Source organism: Brienomyrus brachyistius, unplaced genomic scaffold (genome assembly GCF_023856365.1).
Source record: "Brienomyrus brachyistius isolate T26 unplaced genomic scaffold, BBRACH_0.4 scaffold55, whole genome shotgun sequence".
In the NCBI taxonomy this organism is placed as follows: Eukaryota; Metazoa; Chordata; class Actinopteri; order Osteoglossiformes; family Mormyridae; genus Brienomyrus; species Brienomyrus brachyistius.
This window is the reverse complement of record NW_026042330.1, coordinates 992,700-1,016,453: the sequence shown is the minus strand read 5'-3', so window position 1 is coordinate 1,016,453 and position 23,754 is coordinate 992,700. Positions and strand designations below refer to the sequence as shown.

General features: G+C 43.3%; 1 protein-coding gene across 1 annotated transcript; it reads right to left on the bottom strand.

Moving 5' to 3' along the window:
- Positions 1 to 7,307: 7,307 nt before the first annotated feature.
- On the bottom strand, positions 7,308 to 22,408 carry LOC125724118 (F-box/LRR-repeat protein 20). Its single transcript, XM_049001070.1, has 15 exons — positions 21,590 to 22,408; positions 19,259 to 19,320; positions 18,298 to 18,352; positions 18,077 to 18,151; positions 16,561 to 16,655; positions 14,396 to 14,464; positions 14,217 to 14,312; positions 13,904 to 14,030; positions 13,309 to 13,383; positions 12,809 to 12,939; positions 12,429 to 12,489; positions 12,265 to 12,309; positions 11,997 to 12,053; positions 11,333 to 11,545; positions 7,308 to 9,867 (listed from the first exon to the last, which is right to left on the bottom strand). Exons 1-15 carry the CDS (start codon positions 21,629 to 21,631, stop codon positions 9,760 to 9,762), a joined length of 1,311 nt encoding a protein of 436 aa, XP_048857027.1. The 5' UTR covers positions 21,632 to 22,408; the 3' UTR covers positions 7,308 to 9,759.
- Between the last annotated feature and the right edge of the window lie 1,346 nt (positions 22,409 to 23,754).

Genomic DNA, 23,754 nt, shown 5'->3' with positions numbered 1-23,754 from the left:
TATGAAAATGGTAAGAATAAGTTAACACATAAAAGACAAGTAAGCATATTCAAATCATTACTGAACAACTGTTTTTCTCCTGAACCCAATAGAGTATTGCAGTTGGATATTTAACTTTTTCTGTATTGGAGCTTATTTGTATAGAATTACTTATATACAGCGCCCTCCACGATTATTGGCAACCCTTTACGTGGTAACCCGAAGACTTTACTTGGTCTTGTAATTCACCAACAGTCATCCTTGGGTATGTTTTTTGCCTCTCTTATGATCCTCCTCACTGTACGTGGGGGAAAAATACACTTGGGTCCTCTTCCAGGCAGGTTTGTAACAGTTCAAATTGTACAATTTACAGGGGAATCATGCTTTAGTTATATTGTGTACAGCATAATCTCCAGGAGAGCCGATAATTGTGGCACAAGTGTATGTGTTTTTATTAAAGATAATTATTTCTTGAAGCATTACACACATACACACACACACACACACACATATATATATCCAACCATCCATCCATTTTCCAAACCGCTTATCCTACTGGGTCGCGGGGGGTCCGGAGCCTATCCCAGAAGCAATGGGCATGAGGCAGGGAACAACCCAGGAAGGGGGGCCAACCCATCGCAGGGCACACTCACACACCAATCACTCACACACGCACACCTACGGGCAATTTAGTAACTCCAATTAGCCTCAGCATGTTTTTGGACTGTGGGGGGAAACCGGAGTACCCGGAGGAAACCCCACGATGACATGGGGAGAACATGCAAACTCCACACACATGTGACCCAGGCGGAGACTCGAACCCGGGTCCCTAGACAGTGCTAACCACTGCACCACCATGCCACCCCCATATATATATAACAAATATAAATGCAGGCTTTGGGTGGAACTGTGAATAGTAATAAGTAACCTAAGGATGATAGAAAGGAATGAGAGTGAGTACTGGACTGGAGAGTAGTTTAACAAAATGGTGATAAGGTACAAAACAAAAAAGTTTCTGTGTGACTCATAGGCGGAGTTAGCTGTTTGAATATGGGAGGGCAAAAAAGAAAAAACACACCTTATATATTAAAGCACATATCTAATGTACACATGTGACCCAGGCGGAGACTCGAACCGGGGTCCCAGAGGTGTGAGGCAACAGTGCTAACCATTGCAGCACCATGCCGCCCCTGTAAAATAATCATTAAATTCATTTACTATATCAATTTCATTTTCAATTATAAGGCCCTTACTATCCTGAAAATTAGTGATTTCAGCTTTTAGAGCTCTTTTGGAGTTAAAATATTGGAAGAAACCTTTATTGTCATCCTTAGCCTCCAGCTTAGATTTTAAATCATTAGTTAATTTCCATTTCTGGAAAAGAGCCCTTTTCCTCCTGACTTTATTATTAATTTCCTTAGTAAACCACCTTGGTTGCAACTTCATAGATTTAGTTTTGCTGGAAACAGGTATGAAGTCCTCTTGCACATGTTACAATGTGCTTTTAATTCCCATGCCTCTTCAACTTCGTATTTAACTCCATCCAGTTTACAGTTTCTAGTTTCAGTCTCATACCATTAAAGTTAGCCTTCCTAACATTGTATATTTTTGTTTTGGACTTTGCTCTTCGTACACTAAAATTAACCTCAAATTTAACCATGCTATGATCACTACCGTTCAATGGTTCTAAAATCTCTAATTTTCCAGTCCTATCTTTATTATTAGAGAAAACAAGATGAAGAAGGGCTTCTCCCCTGGTAGGGGCATTAACAAACTGAGTAAAAAAACAATCCTGTACTAATTCCACCATCTCAAGTTCATTTACGGAAGAGCCAGAGACTGTGTCCCACTGAATCTCAGGTAAATTAAAATCACCCATAACCACCACATCATTTTTGTTACTCATAATCCTGATATCGTCATATAACATTCTGCTTTCCTCTGCAGCTACATTGGGTGCTCTATAACAAACCCCAACAATCAGACCATTTGAGTTTTTAGCATCTAGTTTTATCCATACAGCTTCTGTACTTTTATTTTTATCAGTGAGCTCCCTTTCCTGCAAGTTTTCTTTTACAGTACATACTGCAACACCACCTCCCTTGCCTATCCGGTCTCTAAAGAACAACATATAACCATCTACATTATATTCTTCCCCATCATTGTCACTCATCCATGTTTCAGTTACTCCTATAATGTCGTAAGTATCTCATGAAATTGAAGCCTTTAAATCATGAATTTTGTTTCTAATACTCCTAGCATTTATATACAGTGCCCAATTTTAATATTAATTGGGGCTTTCCTATTCTCCCCACCTAAATTCTTAACTAATCTCCCTGCCCCCCCAATCCATTGTTTAAACATTCCTCAACTACTCTACACATACGCCTCCACAATCCACTAGCTCCCCTCTGGTTCAGATGCAACCCATCTAGCTTGAACTGGTCCCACCTGTTCCAGAAGGTCTTCCAGTGCCCCATAAACCTAAACCCCTCTTTCCTACACCACCCTTTTAGCTACGCGTTTAATCTCCTTATCTCAGCTAACTTAGCCTGGCTTGCACGTGGCACAGGAAGTATTCCAGAGAATACCACTATGGATGTTCTTCTTCTAAGCTTATCCGCGACTTCTATGAATTTATCCTGCAGAATAGACCTCCTGACCGATCCTATGTCATTGGTGCCAACATGCACCACAACCACTGGATTTAACTAACTAAAGAGATCATTTCTGACCTGCTGGGTAGTTGCTAGTGACCATACATGCTTTGGTATCACTCTTTTCAACCCCTCCAATTCCTGTCCCCACCTTTACCCTATCCTTCTACATATTACGTTAATTAGTACTTTTGCTGATGGTTTTATGCAAAGTGATTTCTTAAGTGTTTATCTAGCTGTGTGTGTTACTGGCACATTTCTGGATAAACACATCAGGGGTGTTACAGGAAGGTCCCACGTCATTTACAAATCCATTTCCTAATAGCTACATGCTACAAGGCTGTGCATTGGCCAGCAGGTGTCCCATTAGCAGTGGTGCATGTGTGTGTACTCACAGTGTATTTCTACCCCTGCCATCATGGCAGGCAGCAAACAAGCTAGATGGGCACTCCTCTGCTCAGCACATTCGAGGTGGGGAGGGCAGCCAAGCTGTTTCTGCTCACAGCACATTCTGAGCGGCACTCCATGTCCCATACCCTCAAAACAACCACAGACATCCAATGCAATTGTCCCTTCTGCCTGATTCCAAAGAGGGTGAAAGAAAGCAGAAATATTTGTGGAGGAACAGACAACCTCGGTGAGGCCCTCCATGAATTTAAGGCAATGGCTAGGCAAGGCCCATGCGTAACAATGATTAGAAAATGTAACACAATGTTATCCCCAAAGTAAGAGATCACATCAGGAAAAAATACAACTGGAATTCCTGGTAACTCTGGCATCTCTGCAGAACCCACCAAAAACTGCCTTCTGTGGCACTATCAAGGTTTGGCCTTTTTCCCCTCAGATGAGGAACGGCCCACCATGGACATGTGTCCCACACATCTCAATCAATGGCACAGCCACTGAATTTAATTAACCACAAAGCCAATGATTTCAAAACGAATTTGCTCATTTAAGGTTAAGCAGTGAGACTCAGGTATGGGCAGCAGGTCTAATTTTAAATTTGCACTGCTGGCACTGTGGATGACTCACAGGGCTGTTATGGCAAAGTAGAGTGCATTAAAGGGGCAGTTCACCCCATAGTAAAAACTCACTTTTTAGATATCCATCCATCCATCCAACCATCCATCCATTTTTCAACCCACGGTTATTTAGGGTTATTTATCTATCTAGATTGTTGTGGTTCAGAGTTGCCTAGTTTTAGAGATATCAGACGTAGAAATGTGAATCTTCTCTAAAATACAATGAAACTGAATGGCATTCTCTCTTTTCCAAAGCACCAAAAAAAAAAAAAATACATTTGAATACAACAGCAATGTTTCTTACCCGAAATCATGACCTAGTTACTCAAGATAATCCACAGACTTGTAGTGAGCAGTTTCATGTATGAACTATTTTCTTTTTTTTCCAAACTACACACTCCAAGCGTATCGCTGCGCAGAAGATGCTCCTGACAACATCACTAGATGTAAACATCAATGTCGTCCTTCACGGCTGAGCTCTAGTGCAGTGGTGCTAGGTGAACTAACAATATCAAGCTACTACTACTGTTAACTAAGATAGTATTGTTGCTATTTGTAAGTGTTAATAAGAACAAACAATAATAATACATTTTTTAAAGCACACTTATATAAATATAAAATTATTTATTTTATTTTTTGGGTGAACTGCCCCTTTAAGACAGCGCATCCAGTCTGCGGTTTGCCCAGCTGTTTGGCATCATTATACAAATTAACAAATTCACTCTTGAGCCCTGCCATGTTTGAGTGGAAATCTAATCACTGTGATGCCCTGTGATGTGAATCCTTGTATGCATGGGAATATCAAACCCTGCAATGCCTCCCCCGTATGCATGGGAAATCCAAGACATGCAATGTCCCCTGTATGCATGAGAAATCCAAAACCTGTAATCCCCCCCATGCATGGGAAATCCAAGAGCTGTGATGTCCTTGTGTGCATGGGAAATACAAGACCTGTGATACGCCCATATGCATGGGAAATACAAGACCTCATATGTATTGGAAGCACAGTGTTTTTTTTTTTAATGAAGGGTTCAGCCACTGATGAATCTCCTGCTGGCTGTTAACACTAATGCATCCTGCAGTGTGAAGTCAGAGCTTTCTGTTCCACTAACTACAGTAATGAAGCTGTCACCATCTTTTCAGATGTACTCGGCTACTGATGAATCTCTCTTGGAAAGGCCAAGTCAAGCCTGGGGGAGGATAAAGAAGTAGTCGCCCCTCTTCTGTTTAATCAGCAATCATGTAGAAATCTGTACTGGCGATGGGAGCAGTGCCTGTTCCTGACCTCATGGATGACTGCTCTGGTATCCACGATATGTGAGGATCTGAGCCACGGTGAGCCATCACACTGCTGTAATAAATGTCTTTCACATGCAGCATAGAGCAGTGAAGGCGCATCCCACTGGTCAGCTGACTCCCCCTTGGCATTGTAGGGAAAACCCTATTAGAAAACCATAGAAAATGAAACTATTCCATAAAACTTTTTTTCAGCTGAATAAATTACCTTTACTCCAGTTTTGCTTTCATCCCATCTCATGCTGACTCACACACATATGAAACCATGAAATCAAAGAAAAAATACACTGCCTGACCAAAAGAAATGTCGCACACTTTAATATTTCATTGGACCAGCTTTAGCTTTGATTAAAGTGCACATTCATCAGTGCATTGTTTCCACAGGCTTATGCAACATCTCAGCGTTTTTTTCAGCCAGATTTGCATTAATTTCTCATTAAGATCTTGTATCTTGAACCACTCCATAAAGTCGACTTCAGCACAACTCAAAGATTTTCAATGGGGTTAAGGTCAAGATTCTGTGGTGGCCAATTCATGTGTGAAAATCATTCCTCATGCTCCCTAAACCACTCTTTAACAATTTGAGTCTGATGAATCTTTCCATTTACATCCTGGAATATGTCCATGCCATTAGGAAAAAATCATTGATGGAATAACCTGGCCATTCAGGAGATTCAGTTGCTCAGCTGACTTCACTTTATTGCTGCATAATGTTGCTGAGCTGTAATAATGATCCGATCATTGGCTCTTAAGTAACGGCAGAATCAGGCTGAATAGTTCTCCTCAAGTCAACCCAAAAGCCACAAAAACTGTTATAGGGCAACTCTGTGGTCCTAAGGCTTCCCTGGGTGAGACAACCCCCACAGAGTGCAGTTTGGGGTGAAAATAAATGGGGCAGCTCAAAGGAAGTAAGAAACAAGATAAGGGAAGGTGAAGAGGCAGAGCCTACATTGGCGGTCTGGAGAATGTAAAAATCCTGCAACACTAGACAAACAATGAAAGGGACTGGAGGAGGATCACCTGCCTCAACAGGATGATGATCCCAGGGCTAGAAGGGGCATGTGAGACAGAGACATAACCGTCCGGCAGGGAGAGGAAGGGCAGGGCTGGGCAGTGATGATTAGGGAGGACATACCCAGTGAATGTCAGATCTGTCAGGACTGCCCCTCTGTTGCAGCTGACTTCCTGTTATAGTCAGGACACAGACGTCAGGGTGGCGGGGTAATCCAGCATTCTATTAAAAGCTTGTGGAAAATTATAGTCATGCAATTTCACCACTCCACCCCTCCTGTTCCCAAATCCATTTTTCCTTTAACACCGTCCCCCTTCCCCCTTCCTAGTGATCCTCCCATCCTGAAAATAAAACTGGGAGAATGTGTATCCATGACATCCAAGGCAACACAATGCAAACATGCTTCACAGCCCCACACAGCAGGGCAACAGTGATGGATATGGATGACACTCAGCACCGGTCGGGCTAGGAAAAGCCATGATCCACTGGCTTTGGGGTGAGGGAATCTTCCACCACTCACCACAGTTCCATAACACAAATTAACACATGGAGCTGGGGGACTGAATTTATTTTTTTTTAAATCCTGTACCGATATTATTTAACAGCACAGACAGTTCAGACAGAGAAGGTCCAAGGAGCATTCTCCATACAAGGCAGCAGAGCATCTGACAACCCCATGACCTAGTGGTCGGTAGGACTCCTGGTGAATGGGTGTGCAAATCCTACCACTGGATACTTAACATTCATGAGGTCTGGAAGGTCATGGGTTCAAATTCTGTCAACAGCTATCCTCTGTTGGAGTGTCTGGGTACTACACTAAAACCAGTTAAAGCTCTAGCACGGGGATGGGGAACCTGTTCCATGGAGGACTGGTGTGGGTGAAGGTTTTTGGGATGGCCTCTCAATCAGCCAATAACAATGGATCCCGAGAACTGGAGTTGAGAACCACTGGTTTTATTATTGTCTGAGAGGTCATCCCAAAACCCACACCAGCCCTCCATAAAACAGGTTCCCCACCCCTGATCTAGGAATTTGAGTCAGTTTCTAACCTTTAGCTTGCCACACATTTTTTTGGGGACAAGCTAATCCGACCTACCATGGGTTTTGGACTCACCACATGGTCCAAAATCCTCAGGGAGGGAAAGAGCTCCAGATTTGGTGTTGATTTTTACAAAAATCAACAAATTCAACAAAATCCAATATTTATTCAATCACACTGTCTCAGCAGCAAAAGAGCATTAAGTATTGCTGCAGCTGTTATTGTGTGCTGGGTGCTTGTGTTCAAGAACCACACATGGGTCTTCTATGAGAGACAAGGAAAATAATACCAGAGATCAAAGATCTTACTAATATAGTTATATATTTATTTGTACATATATCCATTCACATTGGTTAATTATATATATTTCATATATAAAAAAAGATTTACAGTAATTAAAACAATTGTCGCAAAACGATCGTCATTCTGGGAACACTCTCCCCGGCACGTTGCCTTGCAAAGGATCAGGAGTGAAAGTGGATTTGCAAGGAAACGGAAAAGGAGAAGTACAGAAAGCTCTGGAAAATCGCAACACACCAACCCCTCATGTAATGTGGTCTTAAGTCTTTAAACGTGTATTAAAAAAAAAAAAAAAAAACCCACACAAAAACAAAACAAAAAAAAAAAAAACCCCACTCTTCTCCAACCACAATGGATGGCAGCCCCCTCCTCTGTGGGCAGAGCTATGCTGCAGTGCTGAACTGTCCATATGGGTTTGAAAGCACCACCAGCTGCAAACAGGCGTCAGAAACATGCGCCGGCCAGACATTCAGTGACTTGACTGCTTTACACTGGAGGAGGAAGAGGAGGAGACAGCCTCACATCAGCGCCTTGGTTAAAGCTATAGTTTCAACGGAATTGTATACAAGGAGTACTTGACCATTGCCCTAACATTCCTCACGCTTGTGCACACACCTGTCCGTGAAGCCCTAACACTGATCACACACGCACACCCGTCTGAGGCCCTAATGTTCCTTATGCACATGTTCATGCCTATCGGTGAGGCATAGAAAACAGTATTTTGGAACCACAGTGAGCCTGCTAGGACAGGCTGTGTGTGTGTGTGTGTGTGTGTACAAAACATCATGCCCTGTTGGTGAGTTGAAAACAAGGATGCAGCCACCACCACCATAAAAAACCCCACATAAATCAAAATATCTCCCTTTCATTAGTAATGCAGTAAAAGCTGTTCGCTTGCGCCTGACCATTTCAAATAGCACTTAACACTTGCTGTTCAGTCACTGATGGTCACAAAGTTGTATGACCAAGGAGGGCTAAGGAGGATTGGTGATTCACTCTTGCAGCTTCCGAAACAAGTCAGGGCTCAGTTGAACAGGTCAGACATGCTGATTGGCCCCGAGTCCTTATTCCTCTAAAGGTCACAGATGCTTTGACTATACCATCCCTCCCCAACGCAGTGTTTCCAAACCAATTGTATGTTATGTATTTCACAGCAAATTTTCACTCCCAAGCACTCTGGTGATGGTGTTCACAAACCCACTGTTTCTGCTGACAGCCACTATAACTTGTCTTACCACAGCCCCTGTAGATCCTGGGGGCAGCCAACATCAAACAGGAATCAAACCCAGGTCTAAACCATGGGGGAAGAAACTGTTCCAGTCAGCAGGGTTCAGGTGAAACAGGAGTCAGTATGCAATAGGTGTGGGTACCTTCACAAGCTCAGTCACTACAGGACCAGCCTGACATGCATGATTAGAATAAGCACCAAATCACATGATACTAAAGAGCATTAACATCACTGCTGACTTCCTCTCCCTATTTATTCCAGAAACAGGGGATAATAAGCTATTCAAAGGGAGATCATGTGTCACAATCACCCCTCCCCACCATCAAAAATAGCTTGCAGGGGGCAGGCAACAGTAACAGCTCCAAAAACAGAGATCGAACACTCCCACCCTCTGATCCTACTCCCATGCTGGTGACACGCAGGACAGCACGCGCGCACAAGCGCACACACAGTTGACGGGGTGCTTGCCACATCTGGCATATTAGTGCCCAGGTGTTGCAATTACAGTCCACTGTAGAAACTCCTCTACTTCTTTCCTAAGAAAAAACTAACAGAAAAAGGATTGTACTCAGATTATTTTCCTTCACAAACAGGCAAGGTTTTGGTCACCTCTCTGCTTCATGCCAGCCAGGTCAAATCAAAATACCAGCTAGGATCATATTCACACACCCACTAGTCTTGGATTCAACATGTTCTATTGCAGTTATTAGACACCGCTAGAGCTCCTATGTACTGAATACAAACAGCTAATAAAAAAATAATTAACTACAACAACATGCAATGTTTGGCATTTTCTCAATAATCCTCTTTTTGGAAATCTTATTTGTTGACCTTTATAAAAAAATATACGATTCTTTTAAGCATTATGAAGCGTGGAGTTGTGAGGAGGGGCTAGAAGAGTGAGCAGTGGAGAGACAGACCAGAACAGTGTGTGTTTGTGTGTGAGGGCGTGAAGTGAGCAGCAGATGGATGGACACGCCTCAGAGCACTCAAGTGTGTCTCTGTGTGTACATAGCACTGGTTTAGACAACTGAACTTTCAAAGAAAGGACAGCAGGGAATGCTGGGATATAGGTATCCAATGAGTGGGCCGCATGAGGCAGGCAGGCCAGGGCTCTGTCTCTCACTCCGTTTCTCCGATGCAGCGTCGCATGCGGGGCAGGGCAGGAACACTAACGTGCAGCAGGTCGGAGTGGAGGGAGGGGCTTCAAGACAGGGGCTTCAACATCATAGCAGGATACAGCAGCGGCAAAACCTCTGACGGCTGCCCCCAACTGAGGGCGGAGGAGTGACCGGGGCAAAGTAGGCGTGCACCTTGATGTTGGGCAGGTGAGTCTGGGGAGAAGAGGTGACAAAAGCAGGGGGACGAAAGTCAGGCAAACACTGCAAACTGGCAACTGTCTTTGAAGCTCATCTGGGGTAAAAGCAGGCGGGTTCTCAACGTTACACTGTCCTCTATGACCTTCATATAAATGTACCCAAAAAATACAGAAAACACTACCAAGCTACCAGGTAACATTTGTAAGCTGCCAAAGAACAGCATAAAGCTATCAAGCTTATATATTTAAGTGAAAATACATCAAAAAATGTAAGATCCAGTGATTATACAATAATATATTTAGGCAAAACTGATTAACAGGACTTCCTTTTAAGAGCAGTTTGGTCCCTGTATGACCGTTGCCAGAGCCTGGTCCGCATGGGCGGCAATAAGGCAGACTTGTTTCTGGTGAGGATTGGACTCCGCCAGGGCTGCCCTTTGTCACCGATTCTGTTCATAGTTTTTATGGACTGAATTTCTAGCCACAGCCAGGGCGTTGAGGGTGTCCGGTTTGGTGGCCTCAGGATTATGTCTCTGCTTTTTGCAGACGATGTGGTTCTGTTGGCTTCATCGGACCGTGACCTTCGGCTCTCACTGGGACAGTTCGCAGCCAAGTGTGAAGCGGCTGGGATGAGAATCAGCACCTCCAAATCCGAGACCATGGTCCTCAGCCGGAAAAGGGTAGAATGCTCTCTCTGGGTTGGGGATAGGAAACTCCTCCACTTGGGAGAGGACAAGTATCTCAGGGTCTTGTTCACAAGTGAGGGAAGGATGGAGCGGGAGATCGACAGGCGGATCGGTGCGGCGTCAGCAGTGATGCAGGCGCTGCTTCGGTCTGTCATGGTGAAGAGCTGATCCAAAAGGTAAAGCTCTCGATTTACCAATCGATCTATGTTCCTACCCTCACCTATGGTCACGAGCTGCGGGTAGTGACTGAAAGAAAGAGATCGCGAGTGCAAGCAGCCGAAATGGGTTTCCTCCGCAGGAGGCTGGGCTCTCTCTTAGAGATAGGGTGAGGAGCTCAGTCATTCGGGAGGGACTCAGAGTAGAGCCGCTGCTCCTCCACATCGAGAGGAGCCAGATGAGGTGGCTCGGGCATCTAATTAGGATGCCTCCTGGACGCCTCCCTGGTGAGGTTCCCAGCATGTCCCACTGGGAGGAGGCCCCGGGGTAGGCCCAGGACACGCTGGAGGGACTATGTCTCTCAGCTGGCCTGGGAATGCCTCGGAACCCCTCAGAGGAGCTGGATGAAGTAGCTGGGAGAGGGAAGTCTGGCCCTCCCTGCTGAGACTGCTACCCCCGCGACCCGACCGCGGATTAAGCGGGGGATGATGGATGGATGGATGACTAACATTGCCTCTTAGAATCAACACTTGCATATTGGGCCCACATTATAGGGAAAGGAAGCTACGGCAAGAGACATCCCAACAACTAATGATAGTACTGCTGCTTAACAGAGACGCATGCGAGTGCGGCACCCACCCGGAGCCTCTTGATGCCAGCACGGGTGATCTGCTGGCAGTCGTAGAGCTCGATGCGGTCCAGGCTGTGGCAGGCCTTCAAGTGCTCCAGTGATGCGTCCGTGATCAGTGGGCAGTTGTCCAGCTCCACCACCTCCAGCCGGTCGTGGGCACAGGGTCCGCTGCCCAGGTGCCGGATGCCGTCATCAGTGATCAGCTCACAATGGGACAGACTCTAAGCAGAGGGGAGAGGGAGTCAGAAGTCCAGAGAGCCTCCCTGTCAGATTTTCAATTCATATAAATATGAAAAACACCGGTGGGGGACTTTTATAGTAACACAACCTGTGCTAGCTATTAAAAATATAATAAAATATACAGTATAATGAGTAAAATGCATTTTGGAATTTTTCCATGGTAGTATATTCTGGATGTCCACTAGATGGAGTCCTTGCACTATGACATATTGTAATGATTCACCCCACCAAGGTATAAGTAAAATAAGTAAATAAATAAAAACACAAGCATGTAGGAAAAACAGAGCCCCACTCTGCTCTCAGGCAGCTCTGTCACACAATTGAGGCTTCATTACAGGTCTGGCCGGAGATCCTGAGCCTCATTAAGCATGGTCATTAACACTGTCCCCACTAATTGGCTGGGCAGGCTAAGCCAAGGTGGCCCCAACTTACCAGGACCTGCAGACGGGGGCAGTGGATTGACAGCTGTATCAGCGTGCTGTCTGTGATCTGGAAGAAAGACGAGCAGGAGGAGTGCGGTTAGGAATCCTTCAGGCAGTAATGGTCTGTCTCCCCAAAGAGTTAAATCCTACAATCATCCTTGACTACAGGTTCTTTTTTTTAAAAAAAAAAAAAAAAACACACCCCTCCAAAAGCCTGATTTACTACAGAATGAAATGCTGTGATAAAACTATGCAGAGGTGTGTTCCAAGGGTCTCACCTGTACACACTCCTCCAGATCCATCTTTTCTAGCTCGTGGCAGTTCTGAAAGAGGAGGAGATGGCTTTTCAGAAGTGTAAGGATTGCAGTTCTTCAGCTCTGACGGCAGAGCGTTCACATAGGATCGGCTAGAGGCCCTAGAGCAGCAAGCACTGTGCACTCACCCGGGCCAGTGTGGTGAAACCCACATCGGTGAGCTGGGAGCAGCGAGCCACCTCCAGTATTCTAGGAGGGGGGGGGAATTGAGTCAGACAGAGGTCCATGAACCCAGCCTCACTCAGGCAGATGGGCAGCTCAGTCTGGGTTTTTTAAAATACTCTCCTGGAGGGGCAACAAGCCACTTCTCCAGAACCCATAATATCACCGAAAGCTCTTAAAAGGCATCTACTAAATGGGACCGAATAGAATGGCCAGTGACTAACTGAAGCTATTGCCTTGGACCTCCAGGGCAGACACTGAGTACCCTGGCATCAGCAAGAGAGACCAAATGATACTTATGAGCCCTGGAGGGGTCAGCCAGTGATAATCGGGGGGAGGCAGGTACCTTAGGCGGGGGCAGTTCTGGCCCAGGGCATTAAGGATGGCGTCTGTGATGTTGCCACAACCGGAAACACATAGCGACTGCAGTCGGTGGCAGCCGCGGCAGATTGTAATAAGGCCTTCGTCTGTGATCTGCTACTCCCGGTGCAGGGGTGGGGGGAGGCAGACAGACAGGGAATATGATACTGTCAGCAGCAGGTGGACAACAATGACGTGAAGAAGATGATAAGACAACAGGGTAGCATGAAAAGGCTAATAACAGAGTATTGAAAGGAATGGGACTGAAGGATGAAATGAGGAGAAGAAAACATGCATATCATTCACAATGGCTTCACACACAATTAGCAATGTAGGTTATATAGAACCACCCCCCATTAACATACACAGACACACCATGCCAGCTAAGGGAGGGAGGGACGGAGCAATCAGACTCCAGACCTGGGGGGGTGAGGCGGGTTGAACAAAAAAATCAGTTCCGTTTTCCTCTTAAACCTTGCAACTTACCGAGCATGTCTGTAGGTTTAGGGTTACCAGCTCAGGACAGTGAGCCCCAATGTACTTCAAGGCTTCATCCTCCAGCTGCAATTAGTGGTGATACAAACAAACATGGGGACATGTTTATACCCCAACCAGATGTGCCCTCAAAAATCATCATGTGGCACATTTTCCATCAACTCTACAGCATTAACCTTCAGTAAGATCAAATCATCAAGCAGACTTCACTGACAACCAGGTATATCCTACAAAAACACTGTACCAAAGCTGCAGACATGACCAAAAGGGAGTGGAGACTGAAGGGGAGGTCACTGGGGACCAAGTGGCAATCACACCCAAACACCTTCAAATATAGCTCAGGAGCCACAAAATGTAAATTACAATTCATTCTGTGAGGAATGTTGCCAGTCAGAGCTGGGACCAGGCATGTTTAGTTACGTTCTGTTATATATGCCATGCTTATGAGATATGGACAGAAACAGAAGTGAACATTATTGAAGTTCAGTTCCTTCATGAAACTCCCTTAATTCATCACATATCTTGGGTGTCCCACATATGGGACCAAATCCCTAAGGTGAGCAGAGGTACAGCCCAGCCACCATACCTGTGTGCAGCCCTTGAGGAACAGGCCCTTAAGGCCAGGGCAGCAGCGCACCAGGGCTTGGATGCCATCCTTTGTAACCTGGTCACACCAGGAGATATTCAGCTGTTCCAACAGGGGGCAGCCCTCACTGTGTGGAGAGGTAAGGCATTAAGAATCAGTCAAAACCCAGACAGGTGAACTCAGCATGCAATTTAGTGTGAAAAGCAGTTTTTTTTATATCACGTGTCTAAGTGAAACGGCCGAGCTTGAACGAAAATTTCAGCCCTGGATGTGGTCCTCAGGGAACTGCATGGTAGCAGATGTGAAACCTCACCTGAGTGCTTTCAAGGACTGGTTGGTGATGGAGGTACATGACGCCAGGTCCAAGTGCTTCAACTTGGGGCAGAATTTACTGAGGCTGGTGCACGTCCTGCACAGTGGGGGGAGAAGAGAGAGTGTGACCCTAACCCTAACCCTACAAACCACCCAACAGCAGCAACTTCAAGCACTTACGTGTCAGTGATCTTGGTGCACCCATTTAGACTCAGCAGCTCGATGTTCCGGCAGTTTTGGGCAAAAGTCCTGCAATTAGAGTGCTTTGATGAGTTCTCTCACCTGTCTACATCCCCCCATCAATCAAGCTTCCCAACACTTCTCAAAACCTTTCTATTACCACATATTTAGTCTCTGTCTAACTTATAATCACACCACACTCTTTGTTCATTCCTTTCATAGTCCCTTTGTTTACATTTATCCTGAGAAGAGAGTTTAAAAACTGAACAGTTAACAGTGGTTTCATTTTCCACAGAAGCAAAACATATAAACTAAGGATACTTTGTTATAAACAAGTATAGGTAATTTTAGCTATAACAGTGTTTCCACTGGTAACATTTCTCCGCCACGTCAAAATCTTTTCTGGCAAAAAAAAATCTTTCCAACCAATCAATTATCAAATTGCGCATTACAGATTTCAGGTTGTGAATGGCATTGTCATTTAGCAGATGCTCTTATAAAGCTCTAATAAAATAAGCATTTAGGTAGGTGGGGGTGAATACATCTCTCCTTCCTCTCTTACACCCCAGACACACACACGCACACACACACACACACTCTTATACATAACGGTATTGTGTTGTGTGGGAATGGGAGCGAAACAGTAAGTTCTAATCATTAACCTGTCCCCTGATGACCTAGTAACATTAGCAGTAACCTTCTGACATGGCTCCAGTGTGAAAGCAAAACAGTTACAGATTAACATGTTTGAGATTGAAAATTGTATAATTCCATCCATCCATCCATTTTCCAAACCGCTTATCCTACTGGGTCGCGGGGGGGTCCGGAGCCTATCCCAGAAGCAATGGGCACGAGGCAGGGAACAACCCAGGATGGGGGGCCAGCCCACCGCAGGGCACACTCACACATCATTCACTCACACATGCACACCTAGGGGCAATTTAGCAACTCCAATTAGCCTCAGCATGTTTTTGGGCTGTGGGAGGAAACCGGAGTAAAATTTTATAATTGTAACACAAAAATAACTATCCTATATTAATTCATATAATTGTTTGTTTACATCCATACAGAACATGCCATCACTAAAAAAACAACAACCACAACAGTAACAATAATATTCAACATTGATCTGATGTCTCCTTTTTTTCCCGCCAGTAGTATGACACCATACCAAACTTCTTAATACACAGGAAACAATGTACTTTTCAAAAACATTTCAGCAAAGCACTCAATGTTTCAAATACTTAACTATAAATATTTATTCATCCATTTTCCCAACTACTTTTGCAGTAAAGCATTCCAAATTTAATATGGGGAAAACAAACATTCATTCAGAAAAGCTATACAACAGATTTAAACATCTATTACTTTTTAAAGCTGATGAATCACACAAAACAAGAAATAAAGGGGACACACAAAGAATTTGAATGCAGCTGAAAAGAACTGGCACACACATGTCTGTGGGTTTATCTTCCCAGACCACTGCCCTGTGAAGCCCACACACGCACACTACGATTTGGTTGACAGACAATTCGAGGCTCATGGTTTGATACACACACAATATATTCAACAAAATAAGTCTGAAAAAACTAAGATCTCACGGATCTCATTTATTCCTTTCTAGGCATGTACATTTACAAAAAAGCTGTTTGGAAACCATATAATTTCTCCTTATTCTATAGACTCCTTGCAAAATGAAAAAACAAAATCATAAAAACTCTTGAAAGTGCTTTAAGCAAGCAGATCCCTACCTTCTTGAAACTAAAAGGAAAAACGATTGAGAATCCTTAGTGTATAAGCAATGTACAAGGCCAAGAACACACCAAAATCTCACATCTCTTATTCTCACCCTTTTAGGCTTTTTTCCAGTCACTTTTTCTTGCAGTTTCTTCCTTATTCTGCAACTTCTAATGAAAAATGAATCTCATACCAAAACTGAGATTGTGCCTATTGTGCCCTCTTGCGTTAGCATTAACAAATGATTCCATGCCATGGTGCATTGTTACACCCCTACAATGCGCATCATCCTATTTTTGAATCGGGAAATATCGGGTAACGGTGCATTGTTACACCCTTAACAAGCGTGCACGCACGCACACACACCTGTGGGTTCATCTTCCCACACCTTCTGCCCTGTGTAGCAGCCCACATAGACACAAGCTTACCTCAAGGCGCTGTCCCCAACGCCCAGGCACCCCCTCAGACTGAGCTTCCTCAGGAAGCCCCCACAGCGCTTGGAGATGTTCTCCACGACACGGCCCTGCAAGGTAAACAGAGTATCCATACTCTGGGAAAGCAGGAGGCCTCTCTACACTCTCTATACACATGACTGCACCCCCACACATGATACCAAAAAGTTTGCAGATGATACAAGTGTGGTAGGACTCATCTCCAGTGGAGATGAGACAGCATACAAGGATGATGTCCAAACAACCTCACCCTGAACACTTCCAAAACAAAAAGGACTCAAAAAAAAGAGTTGCAGAAACACAGCACAGAAAACAAGCCTCTGTATATCAGTGCGGACTATATGAAAAGGTCCCTGCTTTCAGGTTCCTGGACACACTCATTATGGAGGATCTCTCCTGGACCGCCAACACCACAGCAGCAGTCATAAAGGCACAAAATTGACTCTACTTCCTGAGGATCTTCAAGAAAACAAACTACTGGAAGCTGCTAGTGTCTTTCTACCGCTGCTCCATCAAGAAAGTGCTGGTGTACTGCATTACTATTTGGTGCACTGGCAGCTCAACGGTGGACAGAAGAGCCCTTCAGAGGGTCATCAACACAGCCCAGAAAATCACTGGATGCATACTGCGCTCTCCGGAGGACCTCTTCAGCTCCCGTTGCCTCAGCAGAGCAAAAGTCAAAGGAACCCTCCCAACAAGGGCATCATCTGTTCAAGTTGCTGCCCTCAGATAGACGATTAAAGTTCCATAATTTCATGGACAAACAGACTAAAGAACAGCTTTTGCCACAGAGCCATACATGAACTGAACACTGTCAAACTATGACACCAACCTGGGGGTCTACAGCAACCTTACCGCAATATTCTAATTCACTGTGTAATTGTAAGTTATCGTGTTGTTATGTCATGTCTTGTGCAATTTCATATGTCTAATAGTTTTCATATGTCAATTTTTGTCACTATGCTCACTTTAAATAACGCTGCAATGTTTACATCAAACTGTACTTCATCAGTATTAATCGCACTGGTAATTGCATTTATTGCACCCATTTATTGTACTCATCTTTTTATGGTATACGGGTCAACACCGGGTTTGTAGTATTATTTGTTATGTCCTGTGTGATGTCTTATATCCAAAATTCTTTTCTGATATTACTGTCTGTGTGAATGCACCCACTGGACTGCTGCTAAAATTTCATTGTACTCTGTACAATGACAGTAAAAGATCTGAATCTGGAAAGCAAACCCGGCAATAAAGCAAGTGCGTGCGTGCATACACACACACAAACACAACAGGGGGCAGGAGGGGGTTCGCACTGCTCTTGCAATTTATAAAGATTACAAAAAAGGTGAATGGCCAAATTAATTCTACACAAAACATAACCAAAATGCATATAATAAATACCAGTTTTTCACCATTTTTCATTGAAAGAGTGGATTACAGAGACTACTGAAACAAAGAGTTGGAAAGAAAATAGGAGTATTTTACTTACCTCAATGTCTCTCTGGAAGTCGAAAAGATCAATTCTCTGCCAGTTACTACCATCCAGGGCTAGCACGTTCCAGGACTGGGGAGGGGGGAAGGAGGAGGAAGAAAAACATCAAGCATGCAGAAAGATAAACACAGACCAGACTTCAGCACATGATTAAAGTCCCTACTACATGCTACCAACATAAATGTGCACACAGAGAAAGAGCCAGAGAACATGCTTACCCGTGAGACCTGCGCACATCGGCACAATGTCACCACATCCAAGAAAGAGAAGATTCTAGAGTCAGAGAGAAACGGGAGACGAGAGAATGTGAAAGGGTACCATCATCCACCTACTTCCTACTTGCATACTATTTTGAGAAGGGGGATGGCTGGGGCTGGGTGAGCGCTCTCATTGGGCATTAAGGTTCATATAGCTCTTTACTGTAAAAGGCCACACCAGCTCTATTCTCTCTTGCCCATAGGTCACCTGCACCATGATGACTGACTCCACACCCTATTGCAGCCTTACCGAGACCTTACGTCCCTTTAATTTTCCCCCAATTCTCAAAATATATTTTCACCCACTTCATCGAAAAACAAATAAGTCCGGTCTCTCCCAGGGGTGTGGCAACGAATCATACGTTTACCTCCCCTGTCAAAATTGCTCTGGCCGAAGTTGCCCGAGTCCCTGGATTTGTTCACTGTACTTAGTTTAGTTAGTCGTTAAACAAGTAGTGAGAAACTAAACACTAACAAGCACGTTTAATTTCTAAAAGGGGCTGCTACTTCACAATTTAAACTGCTTAGTATCACAAACTCCAGTACACTTTGCCAAAACAGCCAAATAAACAAACAAACAAGATTGAGAGGTTAAGTCGTAGTGAAACCTCTGCAGTAGCCAACGGGAATGACCTCTCGTGCTCTGCGCTTCCGTGATGAAGTTACAAGCCTACCCCTTATTCTCCCAGAAACAGTGTAAAGGGCTAAAGTAAATGGCGCTCTCATTCCGCATTGGGCTAACCAAATCCATGAAAAACGGACAGCTGCGTTATATTTTCAGACGTGGCCAGAACAGCGATGGGGATTAAAAAAGCAGCAGATGGTACGAGCGTCCCGATATAGAAGATTGTGTTAGGTGTGTCGGTGTGAGAGCCGGGTAAAGGTGACCGGGAAGACTGGGGCCGTCGGGCCGCTCACCCACCTCAACAGCAGCTCTTTGGGGAGCTTCTTGTTAATCGCGGCCTCGTCGCTGTTTGAAAACATCTGCGGTCAAAACAAGACACACTGTTAGCACAGTTTGCCTGATCCCTCCTGGGAATATTGTGAGATTGAAGAGTCTTGGATTAATAGAGGTTCACTTTTAACCAGTATTAGTCTTTTTTCATGATCTTAATCAAATGAATTGCTTCAGCTAAACTACGAAATGTGTAAGTGATGCCACGAAAGCGGCTTTAGTAAATATAACACTTGACAAGCTAACACTTGTAGACATTCTTATAATATTCTGCATTTGAGAATGAAACTATAAATGCCTTTCTGGCCTGCTGTTACTAATTTGTTTAAACATTGTCGTTAAATAGCAACACTGTGCCACAAATTACTACATTTCTTTATATGTAAGCCTAACAACAATTTAGTTGCAGTAGATCTTTAAAAAAGTGGCTACCAACTGGGCCAAGTGAGGGGGTGCATGTCCGTACCAGCGGAAAAGTACCCACATTTATACAGCATGTTCTGACACAGTTGAAAAATGCATAGATGGGTGGATAAACTATATATAAAAAATATAACTAAGAGAGTCACTAATATTCCTATAATATTGCCTACAAACAACAATAGGCCAAATAACTTTTCATTTATGCATTGCAACTTTTGGCCAACCCTTGAAGGTGTCACCAGGCGAAATCGCTGTGGACTGGCGCACTGCTTATATAACTTGTATGCATATGCAAGAGTTACCTAGCCGATTAAGTCCAAGGTACCGACATGCTACCCAGTACCGACGGGACTGAAATCCGACACAAGTAAAATCCGGCAAGTTAGCTCCGTAGAAATTTAAAGCGGTATCTTTTTGGTAGAGGGGATGCTGCCAGAAACCAGGATTTTACAGGTGTCCATATATAAACTGTAAAGTACTCTTAAATAAAGATGAACATCCCTGTATAAACATTTCCAAAACTAAACTGACAAATCTATAAAGTACTAAACTACGATACGTGTTGTTTAGCTCATCGGTTTGTATATTAACATTGCCACACGGACGGGTGGAGGTCTTGATACTGTATACTGTAGAATAAACAAGAGACACCGTTGTTATGTTGAGCTCATCTCGAGCCGTTGCATAAAAGCACCTTTAAACCTGCACAGCAAGGCTGTTTTCAATAAACATACTACACCATAGTTGGCCGACAAGTAGCACTATACTGTTACACATGCGTAGGTTGGTCAACTTAATGGATCAAATTTAAAACTGTTCAATAGAAAAAGCTACGATACCACATTCAATCATATATAAATAAAATGACGTATTACCGATACTGGATAATGTATTTGATGTTTCAGATATCGAACCAGAAACTAGGGCCCGGATTCGGGTGCTCAGCTGTTGCAACATTAAAAATAATTAAAACCACACAAATCCGGCCCATGCTCCATTACTAGAGGATTAAAGGGAAAAAAGACAGAGTAAATATATACATGCCATATTATATATGAACACAAACACAGACACATACACACACAGAATACAATGAAACAGTTGTTGACCAAATTGATATTTATTTTGTTCAACTGAATCATGAATGACCCCCCCCTCCCTTTCCCAAACAATGAAAAGTTTCATAGGGGCCTAGTGAACAAACATAATCAAAACGTCCGCAGCACTGCATAACTGTAAATGTGTAACAGTATGTGTGTAATAAGTGCGTATTCTGTATTTCCCCATTGTTCGCGATTGTGATGTGGTCCTTTTTAGTTGGACCGGTTTGTTTTTCCCAAGCGTTTCGGGCCCCGGCAGCCACAGCAGCCATTAGCAAACAAAGGAGCTGGGTGATCAGAAAGTACACAGCAGCTCCAGGGCTTCGTGAATGCATGTCAGGCCAGGATGGGCCCGGCATTTATATCGCACATCCCAAAATGTCAAGACTTCGTTTAGGACATCGTCTGCACTGCTGTCTTTGTGTTAGAAGCAGGAGGAAGAGGAAGCTCATAGTTTACCATAACATTAGCACTGAAACAAAGTATTTTATGAACGTTTCAGTGAAAATATCTGTGGTGCCACCATATCACGCACTATAAATCAGTCTATTTTTTCGAAAAAAGAGAACAAAAGACGACAGCACTCGAATACCTTATGAACTCCGACGGAAATGCATATTTAGCAGCCAAAATACTCACCACAGAAACATTTGCGGACGTGAAGTACAGTGTTACACCAAAGGTCAGCAATCAGTATGCGAAAATCCTCTTCATTTTAATTCTTATAAAACCAACATATATATCATTGTCACCTTATAACGAACGAGAAACTAACCTCAAACCGGCTCCGCGACACTCCGTTTACCTCCTTTCCCATCCCGGATTGTGAATTATTCAACTCAGTCCAGAAAAACACAATCCGTTGTTAAAAAAAATCGAACACCTTTAGAGATTTTCATGCTACTGTTGTTTTCCTGTAAGGAATGCTAGCTTGCTAGCTTTTGTTATATGGCAAAACAAATACAGAGCCTCCTCTTTACTAACCCATACCAACCGACCTCTTATCTCATTTGCTCTCGAGCCCAATCTCCCCTCCCTCTCTCATCTGGGATCGTGTTGAGTTTATTTTCCAGTCCACTGGCAGTATTTATTCAGCTTTATAGCGACGAACTCGCAGACGATACATCGACTCCCTAACCGCTATTTTAATAGTGACTTGATTATATGATTTATTCCACGCAATACAAGGACAGTCTTCGATCTCTACCTTCCTTTTCCGCTCATGGCCTCTAACGTAATCAGGCCTAAACTCGTTTGATGTAATGCAACACACTTTCTGTTAATGTCTGCATTAATACAGTATTTTCTTGGTTTAAATATGATTTATAGAAATCATCATATGCCAACACATAATTGTAATGTATGGACTAACATTGGATATGTAGCTATACCCATTTGAGACAGCTTATTGGATGCATTATTATTGTTTATGTGGCTGACGGCATTATCCACAATCAGGAAGGCAGGGTGCATAAATAAATTACTTCTATATTTACAAATACACAATGATCGCAATACGTTTTAATTTTTTAAATTACTTCTAAATCTACAACTATCTCGGTCGAAGTATGACCGAACTTAGAATAAAAACAAACTTTATATTGACCAACAGAACTTCCGTCTTAAATAATCACGCCCCCAAAAAGAAACCTATGAAAATGCTGTAAAATGGAATATTGTGATGTCAATGTCGCGGGAAAATCAAGCGTGGCCATTTCTAATTCATATTTATAAGGTAGGAAGTAGCATCACTCTGTCGTCACCAGATGACACCACTTCCTGTTTAATGTAAACAAATACTTCCCTTTTTTTTACTCACAGGTTGACATTTCTTGTGAACATATTTCTATAAACATATAAAGCATAAAGTCGTGCAACTGTTATGTGTCGCGGCACAAGAAAAAAAAAATAGCGTAATACCGTTAGCCATCTAATGCTGTGCCACAGCATGAAAGGCAACCAAAAATCCTGAAACGAATGGGAAGCTAGTAACTTTTCAAGTGACCGGAGCTGTCCCAACTGCAGCCACCGTTACGTTTATGTTATAGTCTGATGTAGGTACACACATAGAGCACCTATATAGAATTGAGCTTAGTGTTGTAACCAGTAAAAATGTACTCTCCAAAATACTTTTTGTATTGCTCATACACTATACAGCCTAAGAGGCAAATAAGTGGATAGTTTCTCCTATCCTATGTGCAAGTTTACAGAGGTCAATGACCAGCTTTAATCTAAATCTAGCATAGTATGGATTCTACAGGTATCTAGAATTCAGTTTTAGGGTTGCAACATAATTCTTGTGTTTAAGTGCAGTTTTTTGGTATTACATGTCCCAAAAATGTCCATGTGGGATGAAGCCTAATGACTGGGATGGCCACATCATCCAGTTTATTTCATTTGTCTTCTCATTGTAATACTCTGTAATACTGGAAGAAAGCACTGGCCCATGGAAATATTTCTCTGCCTCCAGGGTATGAATGCTTCAGATGCAATCGGATGAACACAATACTGCAGCATGGTCTTTAATTTATCAAAGATAAATGGATTATCAGGAAAATTCACCCCACAACCTAAAGCGCTACCACCGTAGTTCTGATTAAGGTCCACTGTCTCTAAGGAAACCATCACTGAAGCTGCTTCACCCACATGCCTCACTTCATGCTCAAAATTTCTCATGGAGTGACAATTAGCAATCTTTGTGACTGTGGCTCATTCCAAATATGTAGCAACATAACTAATAATTCTCAGATTCTAATCATGGGATACAGACTGGCGGTTTTTCAGATGGTCCCAAGCAGATACTGACAATCTACCCATACTGAATGAAATTTTATATAAATTTCTAATTCCAAAGAAAAACAGAAACATACAATCATAATTAACTATGTACAATGCATGTACATCCATACTTCATTTTTTTTGCAGGTCATATTACAGAGC